Source organism: Dermacentor silvarum, chromosome 1 (assembly GCF_013339745.2).
Source record: "Dermacentor silvarum isolate Dsil-2018 chromosome 1, BIME_Dsil_1.4, whole genome shotgun sequence".
Lineage (NCBI taxonomy): Eukaryota > Metazoa > Arthropoda > Arachnida > Ixodida > Ixodidae > Dermacentor > Dermacentor silvarum.
Window position 1 is genome coordinate 7792686 of NC_051154.1, and position 21977 is coordinate 7814662.

General features: G+C 47.1%; 1 protein-coding gene across 1 annotated transcript in view; it reads right to left on the reverse strand.

Moving 5' to 3' along the window:
• Positions 1 to 6637, reverse strand: part of LOC125942679 (uncharacterized) — a 38307-nt gene extending 31670 nt beyond the window's left edge. Inside the window, exon 1 of the mRNA XM_049660939.1 lies at positions 6593 to 6637. Coding sequence (XP_049516896.1) covers positions 6593 to 6637 — 45 coding nt within the window. The remainder of the gene's footprint in view (positions 1 to 6592) is intronic.
• Between the last annotated feature and the right edge of the window lie 15340 nt (positions 6638 to 21977).

Below are 21977 nucleotides of genomic sequence, written 5' to 3' on the forward strand. Positions count from 1 at the left end.
CTCTTTATCCTGTTCTCCACTACTTCGAATGAAAGTAGCTTGGCTGGTCTGGGCACTGTACAGGTCAGTATAGAATTCTTCCGCTGCCTTTACTATATCCTCGAAAGTGCTGATGATATTACCCTGATTATCTTGCCTAGTCCTATGCTAAGTTTTCTTCTCACTTATTTCATCATGCGTCCATATTTTACTGCTTCCTCAATCTTTTCCATGTTATGATTTCGAATATCCCTTACTTTCTTCTTGTTGATCAGTTTTGACAGTTCACCGAATTCTATCTAATCTCTTGAGTTTGAGATTTCAGGCTTGGTCGTTTCTTTATAGGTCCTTTGTTGCTTGGGAGAGCTTACCTACTGGTTGCCTTGGTGCCTTACCTCCCACTTCGATTGCTGCTTCTGAGATGAGCCTGGTTACTGTTTCATTCATTACCTCTAAGTTTTCTTCATCTTCCTGTTCTAAAGCTCCATATTTGTTTGCGAGCACCAGCGTGAACTGATCTGCATTCACCCTTACACCGTCTATGTTGGCCTGTTTCTTCTTGACTAATTTTATTCTTTCTCTCTTTAAAGTGAGAGAAATCCTGGACCTCACGAACATATGGTCACTGCACTTTACCCTACCTAACACTTCTACATCCTGCACTATGATGGGATCGGCAGCGAATATGAAATCTGTTTCATTCCTCGTTTCTCCATTAGGGCTTTTCCAGGTCCACTTCCTGTTCCTGCGATTCTTGAAGAAGATATTCAGTGTTTGGAGTCTATTCCTTTCCACGAATTCTACCAACATCTCTCCTCTAGTGTTCCTAAAATCGATGCCGTAGTTGCCAATTGCTTGCTCACCAGCTTGCTTTTTCCCCACTTTTGCATTGAAATCGCCCATGACTACAGTATACTCAGTTTGCACCTTTCTCATCGCTAATTCAACATCTTTATAAAACTGTTCTATTTCTTCATCATCGTGACTGGAGGTTGGAGCGTAGGCTTGTACTACCTTCATTCTATACCTTCCATTCAGCTTTATTACGAAGACTGCTACCCTCTCATTAATGCTGTAGAATTCATCAATGTTGGACTATCGTTATGCTTCACCGCAATACACTAATATGTTGCGTTGATGTAACAGTGGTCGAACACGCTGGTACAAATGTCTCGACAAGAGAGCTTGGCAGTTTTCATGATATATGTGAGTCTCCCCCACTCTCATCGGGGGATAATTAGCTCGTAAGACCTTTGCCAAGCGACGTCCCGACAAGCGTTTGGTTGTGGCTGGTAGAGAGGCAAGATAAAAAGCGTTGTGAAATTCGGTTTCATAAAGTTAGCTTCGCCGCAGTACAAGTATGTTACGCCGTTAGACATACAGAATGTCTGCGGTGAAGCACAGGAAAAGTGAAACGGCCCACTGCGCGATGTATTACCAGCTAAAGAAAAAACCTGCGGCAGACACAACCGACTCAACCGAACCAGCTAAACCATTTGCTCCACCTGATACGATAGCGGCCAGAAGACCTCGCACGTGTGCGATCAGCTCAAACTCGACCGGCAATCTGATTAGCGCTAAAAAGACAGGGACATACACAGTGGGTCCGGCGGACCGAGCCTCGCAATGTGGCCTCGCAAGCCGTTCTGCTTTGTGCAGGTTTTGTTGACCCTACTTGCGCAAGTAACCTTCCAGCCGGAGCAGATTCAACTCAGCGCGTGGCCGATGGATTGAGCGACGCACCACGCACCGTATCAGCTGTGCTCTTGGCTGCACGATATCAACATGACAACTACGCCTCCCTCCCATGTGACTTCTTCGGATTCCTTCATAAGGGACATGCTGCATCGCTATGACTTTAGTGGGTGCGGCGGACTGAGCCTCGCAATGTGGCCTCGCAAGCGGTTTTTCTGCTTTGTGCAGAGTAGTGTTCACTATGGCGCAATCAAAAGCGACTAACGTGGCCTCCTGATCCTGCCGTGCCCACGTCAGCGCCTTGAGATTGCATGCGAAGTTCTTTGTGCATGTGAACTTTTAATGTGTGGGGACATTGAGGTGAACCCGGGTCCTAACACGGAAGCTTTATTGACCCAACTATTAGAAGTGCAGAACAAGCTAGTCACAGAGATAGCCACCCTTAGGAATAAGCAGACTGACATAGGAAAAATGATGTCTGACCTTAATGGGCGTTTCAGCGATTTGGAAAGGCGCGTTTCGTGAGTAGACAGCCTAGAACAGACAGTAAAGTTGCTTCAAGTTAAATGAGTAGACCTTGAAGCAGTGGCGCACCGACGGGGGGGTTCGGGTGTTGTAACGCCCCCCACGCGTCCGGCCCCACCTGTCCAACGTGTGCCTTCTATGCTCTGTTCACCTTGCCATTACAATTCAGGAGGTGGCTTGAGGTCGAATTTTCCTGATTAACAAAAACACTCTACCACTGTCTTGTATTTATCCATTCACTCTTAAATTACATTGAGTAAAACACTGAAGAAATAAACATCGTCATCATTCTTGGTGTCATTATATTATTATAATTATTAGACATTTTATTTGCTGTTGGATTTCTCTGGCTAAAGCAAGGAAATTACATATTATGCGAAGTGCTTGCCCCCCCCCCCCCCCCCCCCCCCCCTTCCTGGCAGAGATTCCGGGTGCGCTACTGCCTTGAAGACAGGAGCAGACGCTCGAATCTGGTTATCTTTGGCATACAAGAAGACAGGGGTGAAAATGGGACAGCTCTTCGCACAAATGTGATTGCAGGTCTTTTTTGTAATAAACTCAACGTAGCATTCTGCTCTATCGAAAGAATACATCGCATTGGAAAGGCGGGAAATAAAAGACCAGTGATTGTATTCTTTCAAAATTACAACGAAAACCAGCAAGTCTTAAAAAACGCGCGAAAGCTCAAGGGAACAAAAATTTTCATTTAGAATGATTATTCGGTGGACACACTAAGAAAACGCAAGCTGTTATGGGAAAGCGCCAAAATAGAAAAGCAACAGGGCAAGAAAGTGACGCTTCTACATGATAAACTACGCATAGACAATAACCTATACGCATGGGACGACGACGCCAATTCTAGAGTAGGATTGGTTAGTCGTCAAAGAACCCCCAGCAAAAATTGACAGGAAAGTTCATGTGCTGAAGAGCTGCGTCTGTTAAATATAAACGCGCGCAGTGTTGTGAGTAAAAGTGATCAGCTTGAAGCCATCATTCTGGGATACAACCCTCATGTCGTCGTGATCACGGAAACTTGGCTCCGTGATGACATTCATGACAACAGCATCTTTCCACCTTCGTACCAAACTTTTAGGCGGGATAGGAATACAGGAGGTGGTCTTGATTAAACATAACATTCCAGCAACTCTTGTAAGACAAATCGACAATCATGAAAGTATTTCTTTAAAGTTGGGGCTTTTCTTTGTTACTCTTCTCAGTGCTCCCGATGCACCCCCGCAGTTTTTGTATGTCGAATTTCGCACAGGAGAGAATAATTATTGGTGGCGATTTCAACTTTCCTGCTGTTCATTGGAACGATCCTTTTGCTTCTCGTGAGCGTGCATGCTCAGAGTGTACTTAATGTGTAGGAATCTGCAGCAAGTGGTTAAACAACCTACTCTCATTCAAGGCAGTTCGTCCTCAATATTGGATCATGTTTTTGTAAGCTGATGTATGAAAACTTTTTCTGTGTCAGTCGATTGAACCAGGTCTTTCAGATCACTACACGGTGAAGTTTTTATGCCCTCTAAAAGCACGAAATAGTACTCCTATAAAAACAGTGACTGTTAAACACTTTTTTCGTGCGAAAGATGAAAGTATTTCAGACTACCTTGATCTTAACCTCAGCAGTTTTGGTGGGTCTGATGTTTCAGAGCTATGGGATAAATTTAAACAGTTATGTTTGTACTGCATAGAGAACTTTGTGCCAAATAAAACGAAAAAGACAGAGAAAAAGAACCCATGGATAACGCGCGGCATCTTGCACAAGGAAAGAAAACTAAAACGGTTAAGGACGGCGCGGTGCCTCCCACAACATTATCCGAACAAATCAGACACTATTCAACCAATCTGTAAGCCGGGCAAAGCATAACTATTTTCAACATACGCTGCCCAACTTTATCCAGACGGCCCCTGAAAAATTCTGGTCCCACTTGTGTCGGAAAAACTAGGGCATTAACCAAATAATGCATAACGACACCCTTGTTACAGATACGCAAAGCATCGCTTGGCATTTTAATGTTTACTTTCAGAGCGTTTTTCCAAACGTTTGCGATGGGGCATGCGTCGATAGAACGTCATCTTGACTCTGACATCGTATCATTATCAGGCGTGGTGTCTATGCTTCTCAATTTAAAGACAAACTTCACCAGGCCCTGATAATATTCAAAATACGTTTCTGCGTCGATATTACGAGATGGTTGCCAGTTTTCTTGTAATCATCTTCCGTGCTTCTCTACGTTCATCTAGCATTCACAGCGATTGGAAAACAGCACGAATCGTGCCAGTATTCAAAACAGGGGATAAGTCATTCATCTCAAATTATCGTCCCAAATCTCTCACTTCTTCGTGTTGCAAAATTCTTGAGCATATCATAGCCAACTACATCACTGACTTTCTAAACAATAGGAATATACAGGGTGTTTTTTTTTTAGCTGCACCAAATTTTTAAAATAAGAAAAATATATATCTTGGTCACGTTATCTTCAGCATTCGAGTGTACGGATTGGCGGCCTCTAGATACAGAGCAGTTTCCGCACTTACGTGCGTAATTATCGAAGTTACGCTAATTAACTTTCTAATTATCAACAACAGGTGGCTGCAGCAAGTGAGTACTTTGGAGCCCGTCCTCGACACTACCTATCCCAACGATAAAATTTTGAATAGCGGAGTTCATGTGGGAGCTACGCGAACAATTAGTTCCCCTTGGCAGGCTCCTTGAAACCGAAACTCGCCGCAAAAAGAGCGTCTGTGTCGTCGATGTCGCCGCCCCCGTGCCTTTCGTCACGTCTCCGAGGTAAGCGCCGGTCCGGCCCCTCGAGCAGCTAGCGTTATCTCCTTGCTGTCTGCGGCGTTCGCAGTCGACGCTACAGACTGATATGGCGCCGTGCCTGTAGTATCTAAAAGCCCAAGGAGCGGGGTTGGCGCTACAGCGCAAACATGACGCCCGACGGAATGACGAAGTAAATTTGGCGGCCCGCCGGCATTGAAGCGCTAGTCCAATGCCGCAGACAGCAAGGAGATACAGCGATGACCTCAGAGACGTGACGAAAGGCGGTGGGGCGGCGACATCGACGACACAGACGCTCTTTTCGCGGCCAGGGGTGCTATGCAGGATGTGCCGAGTTTCTCGTTCGCACGAGTTTCACCCGAGTTTGCTCGATGGCAGTCAGTGAACGGAGATAGCAAGGAAAGCGCAAGGACAACGGGCCAAAAGAAATGTCGAGATAAAGCCGCGTATGACAACATCAGCGCACCCTGCGCGGCGTTTCAAGCACAGAAGACAGCGCAATGAAACGCGCCAGCGCCGCGCATTGTTATCAACGTATTATCGCAATTTAGCAATACCGGGACTGTCCCGCTGTCTATCTGCACACTTGCCGTGAGCCGCTTGCCACGCCTTTCTCGGGCGCGTCAAGGGCGTGCCTCCTCTTTCGAGCATTATCTTTCTATCCTCCGTCGAAGGCGAACAGGGCACATGCGGTGCATTCTTGCATCTACACTTTCCTTCAATCGATTACATTAAAATAAAGCAAATAAAATAACGAACAATTTATTTCCTAAAGTATGGGTTTTACGTTTTGAATGCTATAAGTTTCTGATGACAAACGGACATCCAAAGAATTATCAGATTTTGCACTTTTTTGCCGTGAGTGGCGACAGTGAGGCGACAGCTTACAAGCGGATACATTCAAGTGGGTCGCACGCACGAGGGAGTTCATACGGTGACAAGTCGCCAGGGGCGCTGCAGTGCTATTCTCGATTAAGTCAGTCATGATAATGGTCTGACCATTATCTGTCTATTAGGGGAAGGGCAAAGTATCGCCGCGGCATGCCTGTTCACCGCAGGCGCTTCAATGAGGCTTAATTATTAAGGCCGCCGCTTTACCAACGAAAAACGAGACTCTAGCCATAGAGAGGGGAGCAACGGCTGTCGCTGCAAAATTGCCGTATACGGTACTATGTTTATTTCTGTGCGCGAAGCCTCCGTGATGCATTGTGAAGAAGAGCGAGCTGCCTATAGCGTCACAATTAAATGTATTTTATCACTTGCCGAGTGAAGGTGTGCATATACACAGTATTTTGAGTGTGTTGTGCACTCCAAAGTGCTTGCCAATTGTTTGTGCTGGAGCTAACAGCAATCGCAGATGGATATCGTAACGACACGCAACAATCGCATTTTGGCAGGTGAGGGCTCTACGGCACAGTTATGAAATGAGACTTCAAACGCAGGAAGGTGTTGCAACTGTTTAGTGTGCAGTGCTTGTGATAAAGAAATGTCATCGTAATGGGTCTAGAAAAGCGGGCGATGCCCGACGCTGACCATGTTAGCGACACTGCCGCTCCGATACATAGCCGATGACAGATCAGTCATCTCAAATGACAGCTGCCTTACGTTGTCGTATGGAAACACTACGCACTCAGCATCGTGGTCCACCATGGCGCATCGACACCTTGCGAGTAGCTACAGTCACGTGCCTATATTTGCTCTGTGCTACGTCGCCACAGTGCAGGCAATGAAATCATGTTGTGGGGCCATCACAGCCCGAGAAGATATACGCGATTGTGTCAGCCAGCGATAGTCGGTGCTCAGTGCATCACCGATGATAGTGCGCTGTGAGTGTTTTATCTCGGCAGTCAAGATTGTTGATGCCTCACTCCTCAGCACCGCGTCGCTGTTGCCGAACAATAAGTTGGGCGTGGTTCAACTGTGGTGGGTGCGCGCACAAGAGTAACATGCCTCGCGTGGGGCGTGACCTATGGTTTTAATTGACAGGCGAAGTCGTGCCAAACTCGTACATCGCGAAACCCTCCCCGAGTTGAACTCGGGAACGTGGCAGCAGCAGCCTGTGTCATCGCTTCCAGCGACAGCAAGCGTCAATAGACCGTCTGGACCCGTTCACCTACATGACCGACGTAGAATTTCAACGTCATTTTCGCCTTTCCAATACGTCAGTGGGCTGGCTGTGTAGCGAGTTAGGCGAAAGCTCTCGTCTGCGGAGACAGCGTGGCGGGCAAATTTGGCTTTCGTAGCACAAATTGGTGTGACTAGGCTGCAGAGAAAGAGTTCGTGCGATCGCTGCGGCTCTCTCCGGCTTCAAGCGCCGTGCGTCCACCGTGTCCCAGCGCCAGGCCAGGTCCGGCGGCGTCATTGGAGTACTGGGGCACCTGCAGGCACCTAGGGTTCCAACCGTACAAGTCAACCTGTGGTTGGTTGGTCCCATTGTAGTGGTCACATTGTACATGAAGACTCAGAAAGGACGCCAGGCTGCCTTTCGGTGCAACAGGTGCCGAAAGCAATCTTTCCAGTTTCACGGTACCGCTGCACTGTACGGGCAGATAGGCGAAGGAAGTTACTTCGCCAACACGGACCGCGGCAAGTGATTCGGCTCAAGTACTGCGTGAGCAATAGCGTAGATGTGTGGCTGTTGAAGGAGATGACCAGCGGCTTGTTTCCTTTATCGAAGCATGCCTTCGCCGACTGGAAGAACTACGCCCGTGAGGTCATGATGGATGAGCTGCTGGCGCGACCTCCACTCCGAGGCCCCGGGAAAATAGTGAAATTTGACGAGTGCCTTCTTCGCGGCAAGCGAAAGTACAATCGAGGCCGCCTGATGAAGGACGACAACGTTCCACCGAGCCGCCAAAATTACGGCGATGTTAAACGATCATGCACCGTGGGTCTTCGGCATGGTCTGCGCTACCACAGGAGTGCTGCGAATTTTCAAGGTTGACCGACGAGACGAAGCCATTATCACAGCCAATGTTCAGGCGGGGGCCTTTATTCGCAGTAACGCATGGGTCGCATAGAACTGTATTCCAAATTTAGTAGATGCTAACGAGGCGATCCTCAATCTGCACTGGGAGACAGTCAACCACAGCGTGAAGTTTGTGGGCCCCATCACGAGCGTTGAAACGCAAAAAATTGAAATTTATTGTCAAAACGTGAATCGCCACCTCGTCAGCGGTGGTGACAGGGTAACTGCGCCGCTGATGGAGTCATTCCTGGCATAGATGTTGTGGTAATCAATTAACCGCCACGTACGCTGCGAAGACCATTTCTTGCGTTTGTTAGAAGCCATGGATCGCTCGGGCTACCCAGTACAAAGACTCTTTCCTGCAGTTGTTAGAAGCCATCGCTTGGTGCTGGCCGGTCTGAAGGTGCATCACAAAGTAAAAGACAATAAACCGTAGTTTTCTGACCCTTGTATGAGTACTTTCCGGAATTCGTGAGTGCTTACACGGTAAGAGCGTGGCAAACCACCACTGCGCTAGCAGACGCTCATTCGTCTCGCAGCCTTACTTTATCGCGAGCAACGAGAGCTCTGTTGAAAGCCCAATGCGAAAACCAGGCGCACACCAATCTGGGCTCCGAAATGGGAGCACAAGCAGGTAGCGAGCCGCACCAATTCAATCCAGAGGAAAGAGAAGGAGCAACGAGCGATTTCTTGAAAGCCTAGTGCGAAAACCAGCCCACACCGATCTGTGCTCAGAAATGCTAGAGCAAGCACGTAGCGAGCCACGCCGATCCAATCCAGAGGAAGAAAGAGGAGCGCGAGCGTCCCCTCGTGGTATAACGCGAAACGTATTAAACGGCAAATTAGTCTAGTGCACATTCAGTGCACATCTTGTAAACTTTAAAATGCTTATAACCCACATTAATGTGACTAATATCATCGCACTAAATGCATTTATTTTATAACGTGCTTGTGCCTATAATGCACTCAGTGGAACGACAGACAAGTGAAAGAAGGTGCGACCATGCACCGACCGTATGATCACGTGAGCCCCAGTTTGTCGCCCGCCCATAAGGCAACGCCCAAGAGATGATAGCCACCCATAGTGAATCTAGATAAACCAATGAAACTGGAGGCGTGCCGACGGATAACTTTTGTCTTGTTACCATTAGTTCTTTTATCTTGGGGCGTCGCCAGAGCTCGTGAAGATCCCGAGTTTCGCCAAACTCGGCGCATCCTGCATAGCACCCCAGTTTCGGTTTCAAGGAGCCTGCCAAGAGGAACTAATTGTTCGCGTACCTCCCACGTAAACTCCGCTATTCAAAATTTTATTGTTGGGATAGGTAGTGTCGAGGACGAGCTCCAAAGTACTCATTTGCTGTAGCCACCCATTGTTGATAATTTGAAAGTTAATTAGCGTAACTTCGCTAATTACGCACGTAAGTGCGGAAATTGCTCTCTATCTAGAGGCCGCCAATCCGTACACTCGAATGGTCAACATAACGTGACCAAGATTTACATATTTATAATTTTGAAAATTTGGTGCAGCTAAAAAAAAACACCCTGTATGAACCCCTTTGCAACATGGTTTCAGGAAAGGTTGTTCCACTGTTACTCTATTGTTCTCAGTCGTACATACTTTCGCATCTATTCTAGATAAATTCGGGCAAATTTATGTTATTTTTTTGGACTTCAAGAAAGCCTTTTATTTAGTTCCTCACTCTAAACTCATTTTCATACTTAAAAATATCGGCCTTCGAAATTTTATTGCAGATTGGGTTTCTTATTTCTTACTTATTTTTTCTTACTTATTTAATCGCACACAGTTCGTTAATATAAACGTTTACTGCTCATCCAAACTTCGGGTTACATCAGGTGTTCCTCAGGGAAGTGTTTTAGGACCCTTGCTTTTTTAATATATAATAATGACATTGTTAATGTTATCCCTGAACCTGTCGAAATAAGGCTATTTTCTGACGATTGTGTTATGTTTAAGGAAATTGCTAGCGTAGACGATCAGGTGCTGCTAAATAATTGCATGGGTAATGTTTAACAATGGTGCAACCAATGGGGTATAAAGCTAAACTCCGACAAAACAGTGTACATGAATGTAACCAGAAAGAAAAATTACTTCTCGTTTCCACATACGCTATCATCTCACCTACTCAAAGAAGTCAGCGAATATAAGTACTTTGGCGTAACAATAACAAAGAATCTCAGTTGGAATAACCACGTATCTAACATGCGCATCCGAAGTTATGCTTCCTCAGATATAAACTTCGACAAGCTCCTCCATTCGTCAAGGTGTTGGCCTATAATTCAATCATTAGACCTGTCCTCGAATACGCATGTATTATTTGGGGCACAGACACTGCGAAAAACATTTATGCTCTAGATATGATTCAACGTAAATACATTCAGTTTATCTTTTCTAAATACCGCATGACGGACTCCCCAACTTTTATGATGCAATAAAATAATATCCAATAACTTCAGCTACGTCGCAAAATTCTGAGATTAAAGTTTCTTTTTCACTTGAAAAACAACCATCTCGTATTCTACCCTGCTCCGTACAATACGAGATGCCACGGCCCACTCCAAAGGCCGGCTGCAATCTGACGCTGCCATGAAGCAAAATATGCGCGCAAGATAACTGACGGTAACGCATCAAGCAGCTAGCTGACAACCCCATCCATTTATTACATCTATATAGAGTGGAAAAATGAATTACTTACGCTGTAAGAAGGCATTGAATACGAACCGCTTCACAATGCGACCGGTCCTGAAAGACAGACGCCATGCAAATGAACGGATGGGTTATAACGGACGTGACGACGTTCTGGGCCCTTTTTGTCTGCTGTGACCCGGTCGTAGTAGTCACGGCCACTGCAAGCGCATCAACTGGCTTCAACGGCGAAGTGGTGGGGGCGGGTGCGCTGCCTCGAACCGGAAACAGCGAGCAGACGGCGCATCCCAGAATCCCTCGCTCTTTTACGGGTCACCTGTTCAGTTCGCTCGCAGCACCCTCGCACGATTTTTCATCACGCGGCACCTCAGCGTGAGAGCGCCGTGCGGCACGCTCAACCTTATTCTAGCGCAGTCTAGTGCAAGCTTGCGAGGGTGAGCCGAGAATGATTTTGGCGTGATACGACGATGTTTTCCCGCGCTCGGAAGGGAGAAAGGCGAGGAGGGTGCGCAAGGGGGAGAGCGGGAAGTTGTGCGAGCGCTAGGAGGCCGGGCAGGTCTTCTACTTCAGCTGCGGTGGCTGCGCGTCTCCTATCTTGGAGGCAATCTGCGCTTGGTTCGAAGGCACAGAGATAGCTGATGGCTTCGTGCGCGTTGCGTTCTCGCGCGCCCAGTTTGTTGAAGCGACAGGCAGCACGAAGGCACTCGCCTCTGCTACCGCTCTTCATCACGCCAGCGTTCTGACAGCGAGTGTCCGTGGTCTTCGAGTGATATGTGTTCGTGTTTTCCAATGCGCGCTTGACAACGTGGTTGTTAATTCAGTTAGTAACCGAATCTTTACCGCAGCTGAAGCAGCTGATAAAACGACTAACCTTACTTCGTATAGCTGTCTAATAATTTCTTATGGCAATCAATGTTCGCCTTTCGCCTGAAACTGTGACTTTTTTCACCAAGCCCGAGGCGTGGCTCAGGACCCCTTTAAAATCATGTTTGCCTGGGACCCTGACATACTTTTGGTGGGTTGGGCGCCCATCTAGTGTTTTATTTTTCTGGCTCAGTTGCTAGTATTTTAGAATTTACTATGCTGACATATGCCATTTACAAGCAGCGCCGCATTTAGTGTGCTGGCACGAACCACTCACGACATTATTTTTAGACATTGTCTTTCCACGACCTACTGAACTCCATACTTGCACAGATGTCCCTTCTCCATCGCGTTTGGTCTAGTTCAACCATTTTGCCGCTAGCGACAGAACGTGCGAGCAGATTGGCGCTAACCTTGTCGTCTACTTCCCAATCTGTTGCAACGCTCGTGCCGCTATTTCGGCAGGCACAAAGCGCTTATAATGCGTGGTGAATGCATAAATTCACACATATAAAAAGAAAACATAATTTGCGAAAACGTAATTTGAATAGTGAGATTAGAGTAGAAGGAGCGGTGCAAGAAACAACGAGTACAGGTGGCAGACGGCATAACTTTTCCTTTCCTTGCCTCCGTAAAAGAAGAAAAATATTGTTTTAAAATTTCACAGGATAAACTAGCTTTTTTGAGTTGATTACAGCTAACCTAAAATCACAGATGACATTATGATTTACTGCTGTGTGCCGTAATGAAAGGTAGAGGATCTGGCATACGTTTTCACAATTCCTGCGCACGATGTGTGCAAGAAATAGAGCGAGTCTGTTTCAAGGAAAGGTGAGCATACCTTTTTTTTCAGTATTGTTTGACGCCTACGTGAACTGAAAGCTTGCAAAATGTATCCCAGTGCTTTAAAACGTGTTGCGCTACAGGCCTTGTGTCACGGAACTCTTTCCAAACTGCAAAGCTAGCTTTTCTGCGTGCTACGGTGGCAGCGTAACGGTGGTGCGAATGATACTTACGCAGTGAAGCTGTATGCGTACTTCCCTTTTTGAACTCACGACATACTCACGGGCAACATTTAAAAGTTAAAATAAGTGGTCATCATACTGTCCTCGAGCATTACGGTGGTTTGCAGTTCCTAAAAGCGCAGAAGCGAACCTCACAAACACTAAAACTGTAGTGAGCTTTGCAAGCTCTATAAACACTGTGACTTAATGTGCAAGAGCTGTGCGGTTTGTTACTTCGTGCAAAAAGGCCATATGAGTGGCATTTTAACGCTGTTTTAAAGAGCAGTGGACTACACGCACCGACATTTTTCAAGCTCGGGCAGTCAACTTTTGGAGCCAAGTGACCGATCAAAGCCTTGTGACATCACTGTCGCTGCGTTCGCAAAAATCACCAGCTATGCAAGCAGTTAGTTACAATACAACAGCCGCCGTTCTAATTACAACGCCGCCTCAGCCAGCCGTAGAGTAGCAGAAGATCAGGTCACAAAAGCGACACCAACGGCCAACGGTTGTACAAGAGTGGGCGTAGGCGAATCCCATAAAAGTCGGTTATCTGTGCAAGTCTGGAGTTCCACTTGGTCGTGGTATTTATATGTGTATGCGGAGCTACTCTGGAATGTGGCAAGGCGGTATTTCTCTTAGAAGTGAAGGGTAACCATCAAAACCTGATGATTTCAGATAGACCGAGGACAGAGAGTTTTTGTTAGGAGTGGAGAAATATTTCATATATGGAATATGCAATTCACGCTCAATTCGTAAGTTTATTATTCGAAATAGTGTAATACACGTTTCTGTTCAACGATAGGAACAACAGCACTTATTGGAAGAGAAAGACCGATTGAAGCGGTGGCGCTTCCGAATGCCAGCTGCGCATACTGCAGAGAGGTATAGCAGGGCAACCTGGCAGTGCCCGTATTACGAACTGTGTCTTTAGTCAACTAATTACTGAACCACTTTTCATCCAAGTTGAGAAATGCATTTCAAGTTAGAATGGACTATTTAAGAAATACTTTGCCGCAAAAAGTACTTCAATGCGTTCAGCAGAAGCGAAGTTATTGGCCATCAAACCCCACCTTCGCGGTGCTTCCGCTCCTTCTTCAATAGAGAGTTTTAGATTAGGGGATGCAAACGGTTTACGTACGCAATACGCATTACGCAATATATTTCTTGTACGCAGGGCTCTTTTCAATGTGAACGCTTTAACCTTTCTAGTTAGCCCTTGTTCTGTCTTCTTCTATCTTCGAGTTCTTTCGCGCTTAAACCAAGAATGTGTTACCGCTTCCATAAATTTACCAGTTTCACCAGAACCCACACTCAAGTGCACGTCAGAGTACTGTGAAGCACTGTCCGCAAAGCATATAATATTTCAACTTCCAAAGTTTTTATTCAATTATGTATTTATTCTTTCAATTAAAAAAAATAATGTTTAGCTGCGAGTTCAGTGCCGTGTTTTGTGGTCCTTTTTATTCTGTGTGACGTAAGTGGTTTGCGCTGCCGTTCAAATATGCATTTCAACCAACTATAGTCCGAGTATCAGTCACTTACGGTACTAACAGTGCGTGCACTTACGCACTAACACAGTGCACTTACGCACTAACAGTGCGTAAACATGCCAGACGCGGTTTTAATATAAAACATGTGTAGCCGAAGCTAACAATGAAGCAGAGTAGAAATGAGTCTTACGACTTGCCGATACATTCGCTGTGTCTAAAAGTAAACATAGCAGCTCCACATAGGTGAAAGAATTGTTGAGTTTGCGGTGGAATGCTGCACCACGGCCTTCGTGTAAATCTCATTACGTCCTTCAGTACAAGCCATAAGATATGAACCAACAACGCTAAATACGCACCTTTGTCCAAACGTACTGAATTAAACGATCCAACGGTGGATCGCCGGGATAGCATACCTAAGTCCAGTGACGCAAAAGCTGATCTTGATGATAAGGCGTCTGACGATGCTCAGCGTCGTGCAGTTCTCGACGCCATGGCCACCGTCGCCGACTTTTTCACGCTGTCACATTGACTTGCCTACTGCGCAGCATGCGCGGAAGATGGTTCTAGCTGCAAGAAAATCCTTGCGCCAAATTCACAAACGCCTATGAAGGCTTTCTTAAGCGAGAGGAGAAAAAAATGCAGGCAGTTCCACAAAGTGAAATTTGTCGAAACAACGTAGCTGTTGTCGTTTTGATACTGCGATTGTCGCCTATGTTTCTTTTTTTCGGTGTGGTAGTCTTCGTTTTAGACCGCAGGAACGACCTCATCTCCGCTGTTTTGACAGATCGCGTCCCATCCCCCGCACCGCGCTAGGAACGCCGTCGCCCGTGGAAGCCGCGCGTCCTATCCCCTGCAGGTAGCGCCGTTCGGACCAGCCAAGCGGCCGCGAATGCACGTCTTCGCTGTGGTCGCCTCCTCCCCCCAGCGCGCGCCCTCTCATTGGTCACCTGCTCCCCCAGCGTGCCTCTCCTCCTCTGCTGGTCACGTGACGTGCCCTCCCCCGGCGCGGCTCTCATCCTCTTCCGGTCCCGTGAACTCTCCGGCTCTGCTCCTGCGTACTCCTGCGGTACAGTGGCTAGCCACTGTAGTCGAGTGTGCGCCGGCGATGGCGGCCGCCGTACCGCAGTAGTAGTGATTTTTTTTGTCACTTTCTTCTTCAATAAAATCACTACTACTGCGGTACGGCGGCCGCCATCGCCGGCGCACACTCGACTACAGTGGCTAGCCACTGTAACTCGACTAAGAACAGCCGCGCTGTTAAAAGATAGCAAGGACATCGCACGAAGAGTCTGAAAGAAGTCAGTGACGTCATTTCGCCAGTCACTAATCTTAGTCTGGGTTTACAGTATAAGCACCACCAGCCTAATAATATGGTGGCTGTCGTCTGCTCTCTCTTTTCTTGAGTCCTCTGCTCTTCCCGTGGCCTGTCACCGCCTTACCATCTTTGCACCTTTGCACATGGAAAACAAAAACTTATGGCGAATTCCATTGGGAGAACAGGAGCAGGGCGCCGCGCAGTGCGGAGTCGGGTGACAGCGCAGTGAGAACAGGGACACTCGACCCGCCACTGGAATACGGCGTGCATTCGGAGAGCAGGTGGAAGGGGGACGTGTAAGGATAAATGTACCATGTGACTAAAGCAATCGACGTCCCACTATTATCGGCAGGAGAGCGGCAAAACACGCGTGATCTTCTTGTAATCTGTCGGGCGTAACGCTGTCACCGTTTGCGGCCACGTACTACATACTTTTGTGCCGCGCCGACGCATCACACAATGTTTCGGCCTGCGAAGACCATCTGAAACTGCAACTTGAATCTGAAGTTGAGCTACAACAGCTTTCGCTGCTGTCACCGTCGAGCGTCTCAAGCACTTCAGCAAGGCGAAGACGCTTTGCTACCGCTGTCCCTCGCGCATCCAACGAGAAGCAAGGCGGACTAGAAATGCCAGGATCTGTCGCTAAATCGCGAAGCTCACTCGTATCACCGACGTCAAAATCAGCGGTGCCAAAACACCAACTACGCTTGGCTGCCGCCATTGCCGCCGCGTGCACCGGCTGAAGCAAAATAAAAGAAATGAGGAGGATATGACGGTTTAAGTCACGTGACTTCCTCCGTACTCCGCTTTTCAGGCGAGAGCAGCCCGGAGCAGTCCGGACTGCTCTCGGAGCAGCAAAACTGCTCTTGTTCTACCACTGGATGACGGCTCTCCCACTCCTGTTCGCCCACTGAAATACGTCGCCTCTGGAACGAGCACTTTCAGCGTGCTTTTGAGTGCTCCTGTTCTCCCAATGGAATTCGCCATTAGTGGCGCCTTCAGGAGCGTTATGAGTACATATCTGTGGAAATATACGAATAATTCCGTGGACTACGTACTTTTTACCAAAAACGACGTGTTTCCAGTAATTTACGGCTCTAACATTATATATATATATATATATATATATATATATATATATATATCGGTCTCTTTCTATATATACAGGGTGTTTCAGCGAACACTTTCAAAAATTCTTAAAGGTTGCCTGTGGCAGATAGCACAATTCTAGTGAATGAGCTGGTCTACTCGAAGAGGCGGGCATTACTTGCACCAGAAAGTGAAAAGCTAAATCGACTAATTAACAAAAATGCACTAATTAAGTTTTTAATATTCACCTGATGGCACATATTGCAATTTACAAATTGTAGCCGTGGAGTTCGCAAGGCGGATCCACTTGGAACGAATTCTCCGGATGACACCAGTTTCGAGATATTAATCCCCGAACTTTGCGGAGAAATGCGTTCCAGTTAGTTTCTTAACAAAACGTCGCTTTATGCATTGAAGCACAAAATTAAGTGGAACGCCAATGCATTTCTCCGCAAAGATCTAATAATTCAATTAGAATGCCTCACCTCCAGGCAGCCTATGAATTGGACTTCTTGATTTAGGCAAATCGAACTTTTTATTTGGCTCACACCTCGGTGGCACCTTCTTAAACCGAGCGTAATTCACTTGGTTGTTCCGTGTTCTTCGCTTCGCAGGTTGGTCTCAATACAAGTTCCCTCAACTAACACAACACTCCGCGTTGATGTGATGACATGCTCTTGTTTCATTACCGCCATTGTCATGGTGAACCATATAACTGAAGGAAGTTGTTTATCATTTACGAGCTCCTCTGTTGACCGAACGTCCTGATGTGAATGGCATCACACATATACGAGGTGTGTTCAAAAACAACCCGAACTTTTGAAAAAGCGCGCCAACCGGCAGAGAGAGCGCGCTGCGGCTACTGAGCGCACGTAGCCGCAGGTTTAGACAACTAACTTCCATTTGCCGCGTTTCGCTCTGACCGTTAGCTGGCGAGCTACAGCCGCTGAAGTGAGCACGTGCACAAGCCGTTCGTCAGATTAGTGTGAAAGTGACAATGAAAGAGCGTGAAGAACAACGTGTGTGTGGAACATTTTGCCACAAACTTGGCAAAACTTTCACAGAGAAATTGCTTCGTCAAGCATACGGGGAGAGCTGTATGAGTCGCACGCTGTGCTATGAGTGGTTTAAGCGTTTTTAACACGGCAGAATGTCGGTAGGTGACGATCCCAAGCCTGGATGACCTGCCACATCAACTGATGATGATCATGTCGATAGAGTGCGTGCTGTGATTCGTGGAAATCGTCGTTTAACAGTGCGAGAACTTGCTGACGAAGTGGGCATCAGCGCATGATCATGGCCATCAAATTTTGAGTGACAAACTTCTTCTTTCTGGGGTTTTACGTGCCAAAACCAGTTCTGATTATGAGGCACGCCGTAGTGGAGGGCTCCGGAATAATTTCGACCACCTGGGGTTCTTTAACGTGCACTACAACGCAAGCACACGGGCGTTTTTGCATTTCGCCTCCATCGAAATGCGGCCGCCGGGGCCGGGATTCGATCCCGCGACCTCGGGCTCAGCAGCGCAACGCCTTAGCTGACTAAGCCACCCCGGCGGGTATTTGTGACAAACTTGAGATGCGTCGTGTCAGTGCAAAATGCGTGCCGTGTTTGCTGACTGACGATCAGAAACAGACCCGTGTTTAAATCAGCCAGGAACCGCTTGCCACTGCCATTGACAATGAAAACTTCCTTACGAACATCATAACAGGCGATGAGAAGTATATTTATGCTGTGATATTCAAACGAAGGTGCCGTCGTCGCAATGAGTGGGCAAAGGGTCTCCTCGTCCAAAAAAAGCACGCATGAGTCGTTCAAAGATCAAAGTGATGTTGGTTCTATTTTTTTGCTACAAAGGCATTGCCCATCAGGAAATTGTACCACGTGGTCATATGGTAAACAAGGAAGTCTACCCGGGAATTCTAGGGCGTTTGAGGGATGCTATGTGTATCAGCATGACACTATATATGTTCCGGGTAGCCAGGGCACGAGTGCCCAGGATTTATTGAGCCGTTCTTTTATACATTGAAATGGGGCAACGCCCCTCAGATAATCCTGCTACGATATACAGAGAAGTTAGGCAACGCCCCCTCAGCTTATCAACCGTAGCACACGTGTCAGACGCGATACGATACACTATGCGCAGTAAGAAGCCTGAATTGCAGGAAAACCATACTTGGATATTGCAGCATGACAATGCGCCTGCTCACGCGTCGCTTCTTGTCCGTAGCTATCTAGCAAAACATGCACACTCCCGTTGTGCCCCATCCACCGTATTCTCCGGACCTAGCCACAGCAGACTTTTTCCTGTTTTCCAAACATAAAACCATGTTGAAAGGACGTCGTTTCCAAACCACAGAGGAGATTCAGGACAATGCGACAAGAGACCAGGGCGCCATCTCAGAATGCACGTTCCAGGAGGAATTCCAAAAATAGAAGAAACAAGGGGAACAGTGTATTGCCAATAGAGGGGACTACATCGAGGGGGACAGTGCTTAAAATGTAGTACAATAAGCAATAAAGATGGTATAGCAAATGTTCGGTTTCTTTTTGAACACACCTCGTACATCAAATAATGTAAATGAGCCTGTTCAACCCGACGAACTCCACAAAAACTTTATATTTTACTTTGTTCAGAAATGAGATAGCGTTCGGTTTCCTATTCAATTCGGAAAAGTCGCAGTTTCGCCCGAAAGGCGAAGCATTAATAGAGATAGCGAACCATAAGACAACTACACGAAGTAAGGATGGTAGTTTTATCGGTCCTATCACCATCGTGATCAGCCTATATTTATGTCCACTACAGGACGAAGGCCTCTCCCTGCGATCTCCAATTAGCCCTGTCTTGCGCTAGCTGATTCCAACTTGCGCCTGCAAATTTCCTAACTTCATCACCACACTTAGTTTTCTGCCGTCCTCGACTGCGCTTCCCTTCTCTTGGTATCCATTCTGTAACTCTAATGGTCCACCGGTTATCTATCCTACGCATTACACAGCCTGCCCAGCTCCATTTTTTCTTCTTATTGTCAATTAGAATATCGGCTATCCCCGTCTGCTTTCTGATCCACACCGCTCTCTTCCTGTCCCTTAACGTTAGGCCAAATATTTTTCGTTCCATCGCTCTTTGTACGGTCATTAACTTGTTTTCTAGCTTCTTTGTTAACCTCCAAGTGTCTGCCACATATGTTAGCACCGATAGAATGCAATGATTGTACACTTTCCTTTTCAACGACAGTGGTAAGCTCCCTGTCAGGATTTGGCAATGCCTGCCGTATGCACTCCAACCCAATTTTATTCTTCTGTAAATTTCTTTCTCATGATCAGGATCCCCTGTGAGTAATTGACTTAGATAAACGTACTCCTTTACAGACTCTAGAGGCTGACTGGCGATCCTGAATTCTTGTTCGCTTGCCAGGCTATTGAACATTATCTTTGCCTTCTGGATATTAATCAACCCCACTCTTACACTTTCTCGATTAAGGTCCTCAATCATTTGTTGTAATTCGTCCCCATTGTTGCTGAATAGGACAATGTCATCTGCAAACCGAAGGTTGCTGAGATATTCGCCGTTGATCCTCACTCCTTAGCCTTCCCGTCTAAGAGCTTGAAAACATCTTCTAAGCATGCGGTGAATAGCATTGGAGAGATTGTGTCTCCTTGCCTTACTCCTTTCTTGATAGGTACGTTGCTACTTTTCTTGTGGAGAACGAAGGTAGCTGTGGAATCATTGTAGATGTTTGCCAAGATATTCAAGTATGCCTCCTGTGCTCCTTGATTACGAAATGCCTCTATGACTGCTGGTATCTCTAATGAATCAAATGCCTTTTTAATAATCTATAAAGCCATATAGAGAGGTTGATTGTACTCCGCAGATTTCTCGATCGGCCATATATATTGCCGTAAACATTCGCTTACTAATTAAATTAGCAATCATGGTGTCACGTATGCACAGGGAAACTTGAATAGATCTCACTCGATGGCTGGGAATCACAATGCCGGCCTGGAGGAGCGAACACTTTTGTATCCTCTCGCTTCAACGCGTCTCTGAAACTTGAGATAACGTGACCTCAAACAAAAAACGGGCAAGTTTGCACCTGGTCGCGCAAAGCTTAGGCACAGCGAAACTTACTGGCTGCTACTCCTATAGGTATTAACTTGGTTGCTGCTAGGTCTTAACTTGGTTTCACTTAACTATGCATGTAGGAAGGTATTCTCGAGCGATCATTTTCGGAGGTACCTTCCCTTTCGCGACATTTCGTGTGACTAGCGCTGGACGCGTCAGCGCCTACGAGCGACAGCGCTCCTGGCATGCCACAAACGCAGGCAGGCTAACCAAGTTTGGTACAGTGCCAAGAACGCTGTCGCTTGCCGAAGCCGAACGCGTTGGAGGCTAGCCGCTCGGTATCAATCGGCCAGCTTCGCTGTGTCTTAAGCTTTGCGCGGCCTAGTGCAAGCTTTCGCCTTTTTTTTCTCCTGGCTCAGCGCGCCGCCGAGAGGAGAGAGTTGGGGATCGGGAAGGCAGGGAGCTGACAAGGAGGAGACCGCGTGCGCGTGCACGCGGTCTCCTCCTCCGAGTTGCCATGGCAACGGCGCGGCAGTTTCTTGGCACGCACCACAAATTACGGCTGGCTTAAACAGCTTCGCTGTTATTAGGCGTGCGGGATCACAGCGCACTTGAAGCAACCAGCCATCTGGGCTCGCCCAGCGTTTGCACCCGCCAGTGAAGATAGGGCGCGGGATGTGTACGCGCTCAGCCGCGCAGACAGCCATGCGCAGCCATGGTCGGGCTAGAGGAGGAGACGCGCGCTCTCGGTCCCTCTCCCCCTCTTAGTGCACTCTCGAGGTACGGCACCCCCTCCCCCACCTTGCGCACGCTTTATCACGTGACCGCCAACATTGGGCGCGCATCAAGGGATCATCCTTCGCGGCTTACCTCCGCACGCTTTTCCTCGCACAAAGTAGTTCACATGGCGCGCGTAGCGCGATATCTTATCGCACTTGGACTTTATAAAGAACTTAAGACAAAGTTGACACACAGAAGGTAGTCTTAAAATAGTCTTGTAGTTGCTGGGATGATCTACGAAAATCTACGTAAACGTGTTCTACCGCCTTTAATGCAGGCGGCCGAAAGCAGTAATGAAGCAAATTAAACAATGCTTCACGAAAGAATCTGTGTGGTACGATGTTTCACATAGGCGCGGATCGAGGGTCCAAATGTCCCGTTATCGTAACCACTGTCATCGGTTCGACCCACGCGTTGCTTCTGTATGCCGCCTTACGAGCGTCAGTTTCAATTTTTTGCAATACTTTGCGAAATGAACCGCATTTTTGTAGTTGGGTATATACCGTTCTGGAAGCGAAAATATGAACAAGAGGCTTAACAGTCGTTGCAAGACAAGATGGTTCACGCGACGCACTGCGCGGGAATCATTTCATTTCATATATTTGATTGTCTTAGTACAACGGCAATTGACTTTGCATTGGTTACTGTATTTTTGCTTGACCGCACTCAAAAAACCCCAAAACTGATTTTAAACGCAGGCTCTATCTATCCACCTTTAAGCTAGAAAAGCAGCGAAGCTCCGTCTTGTT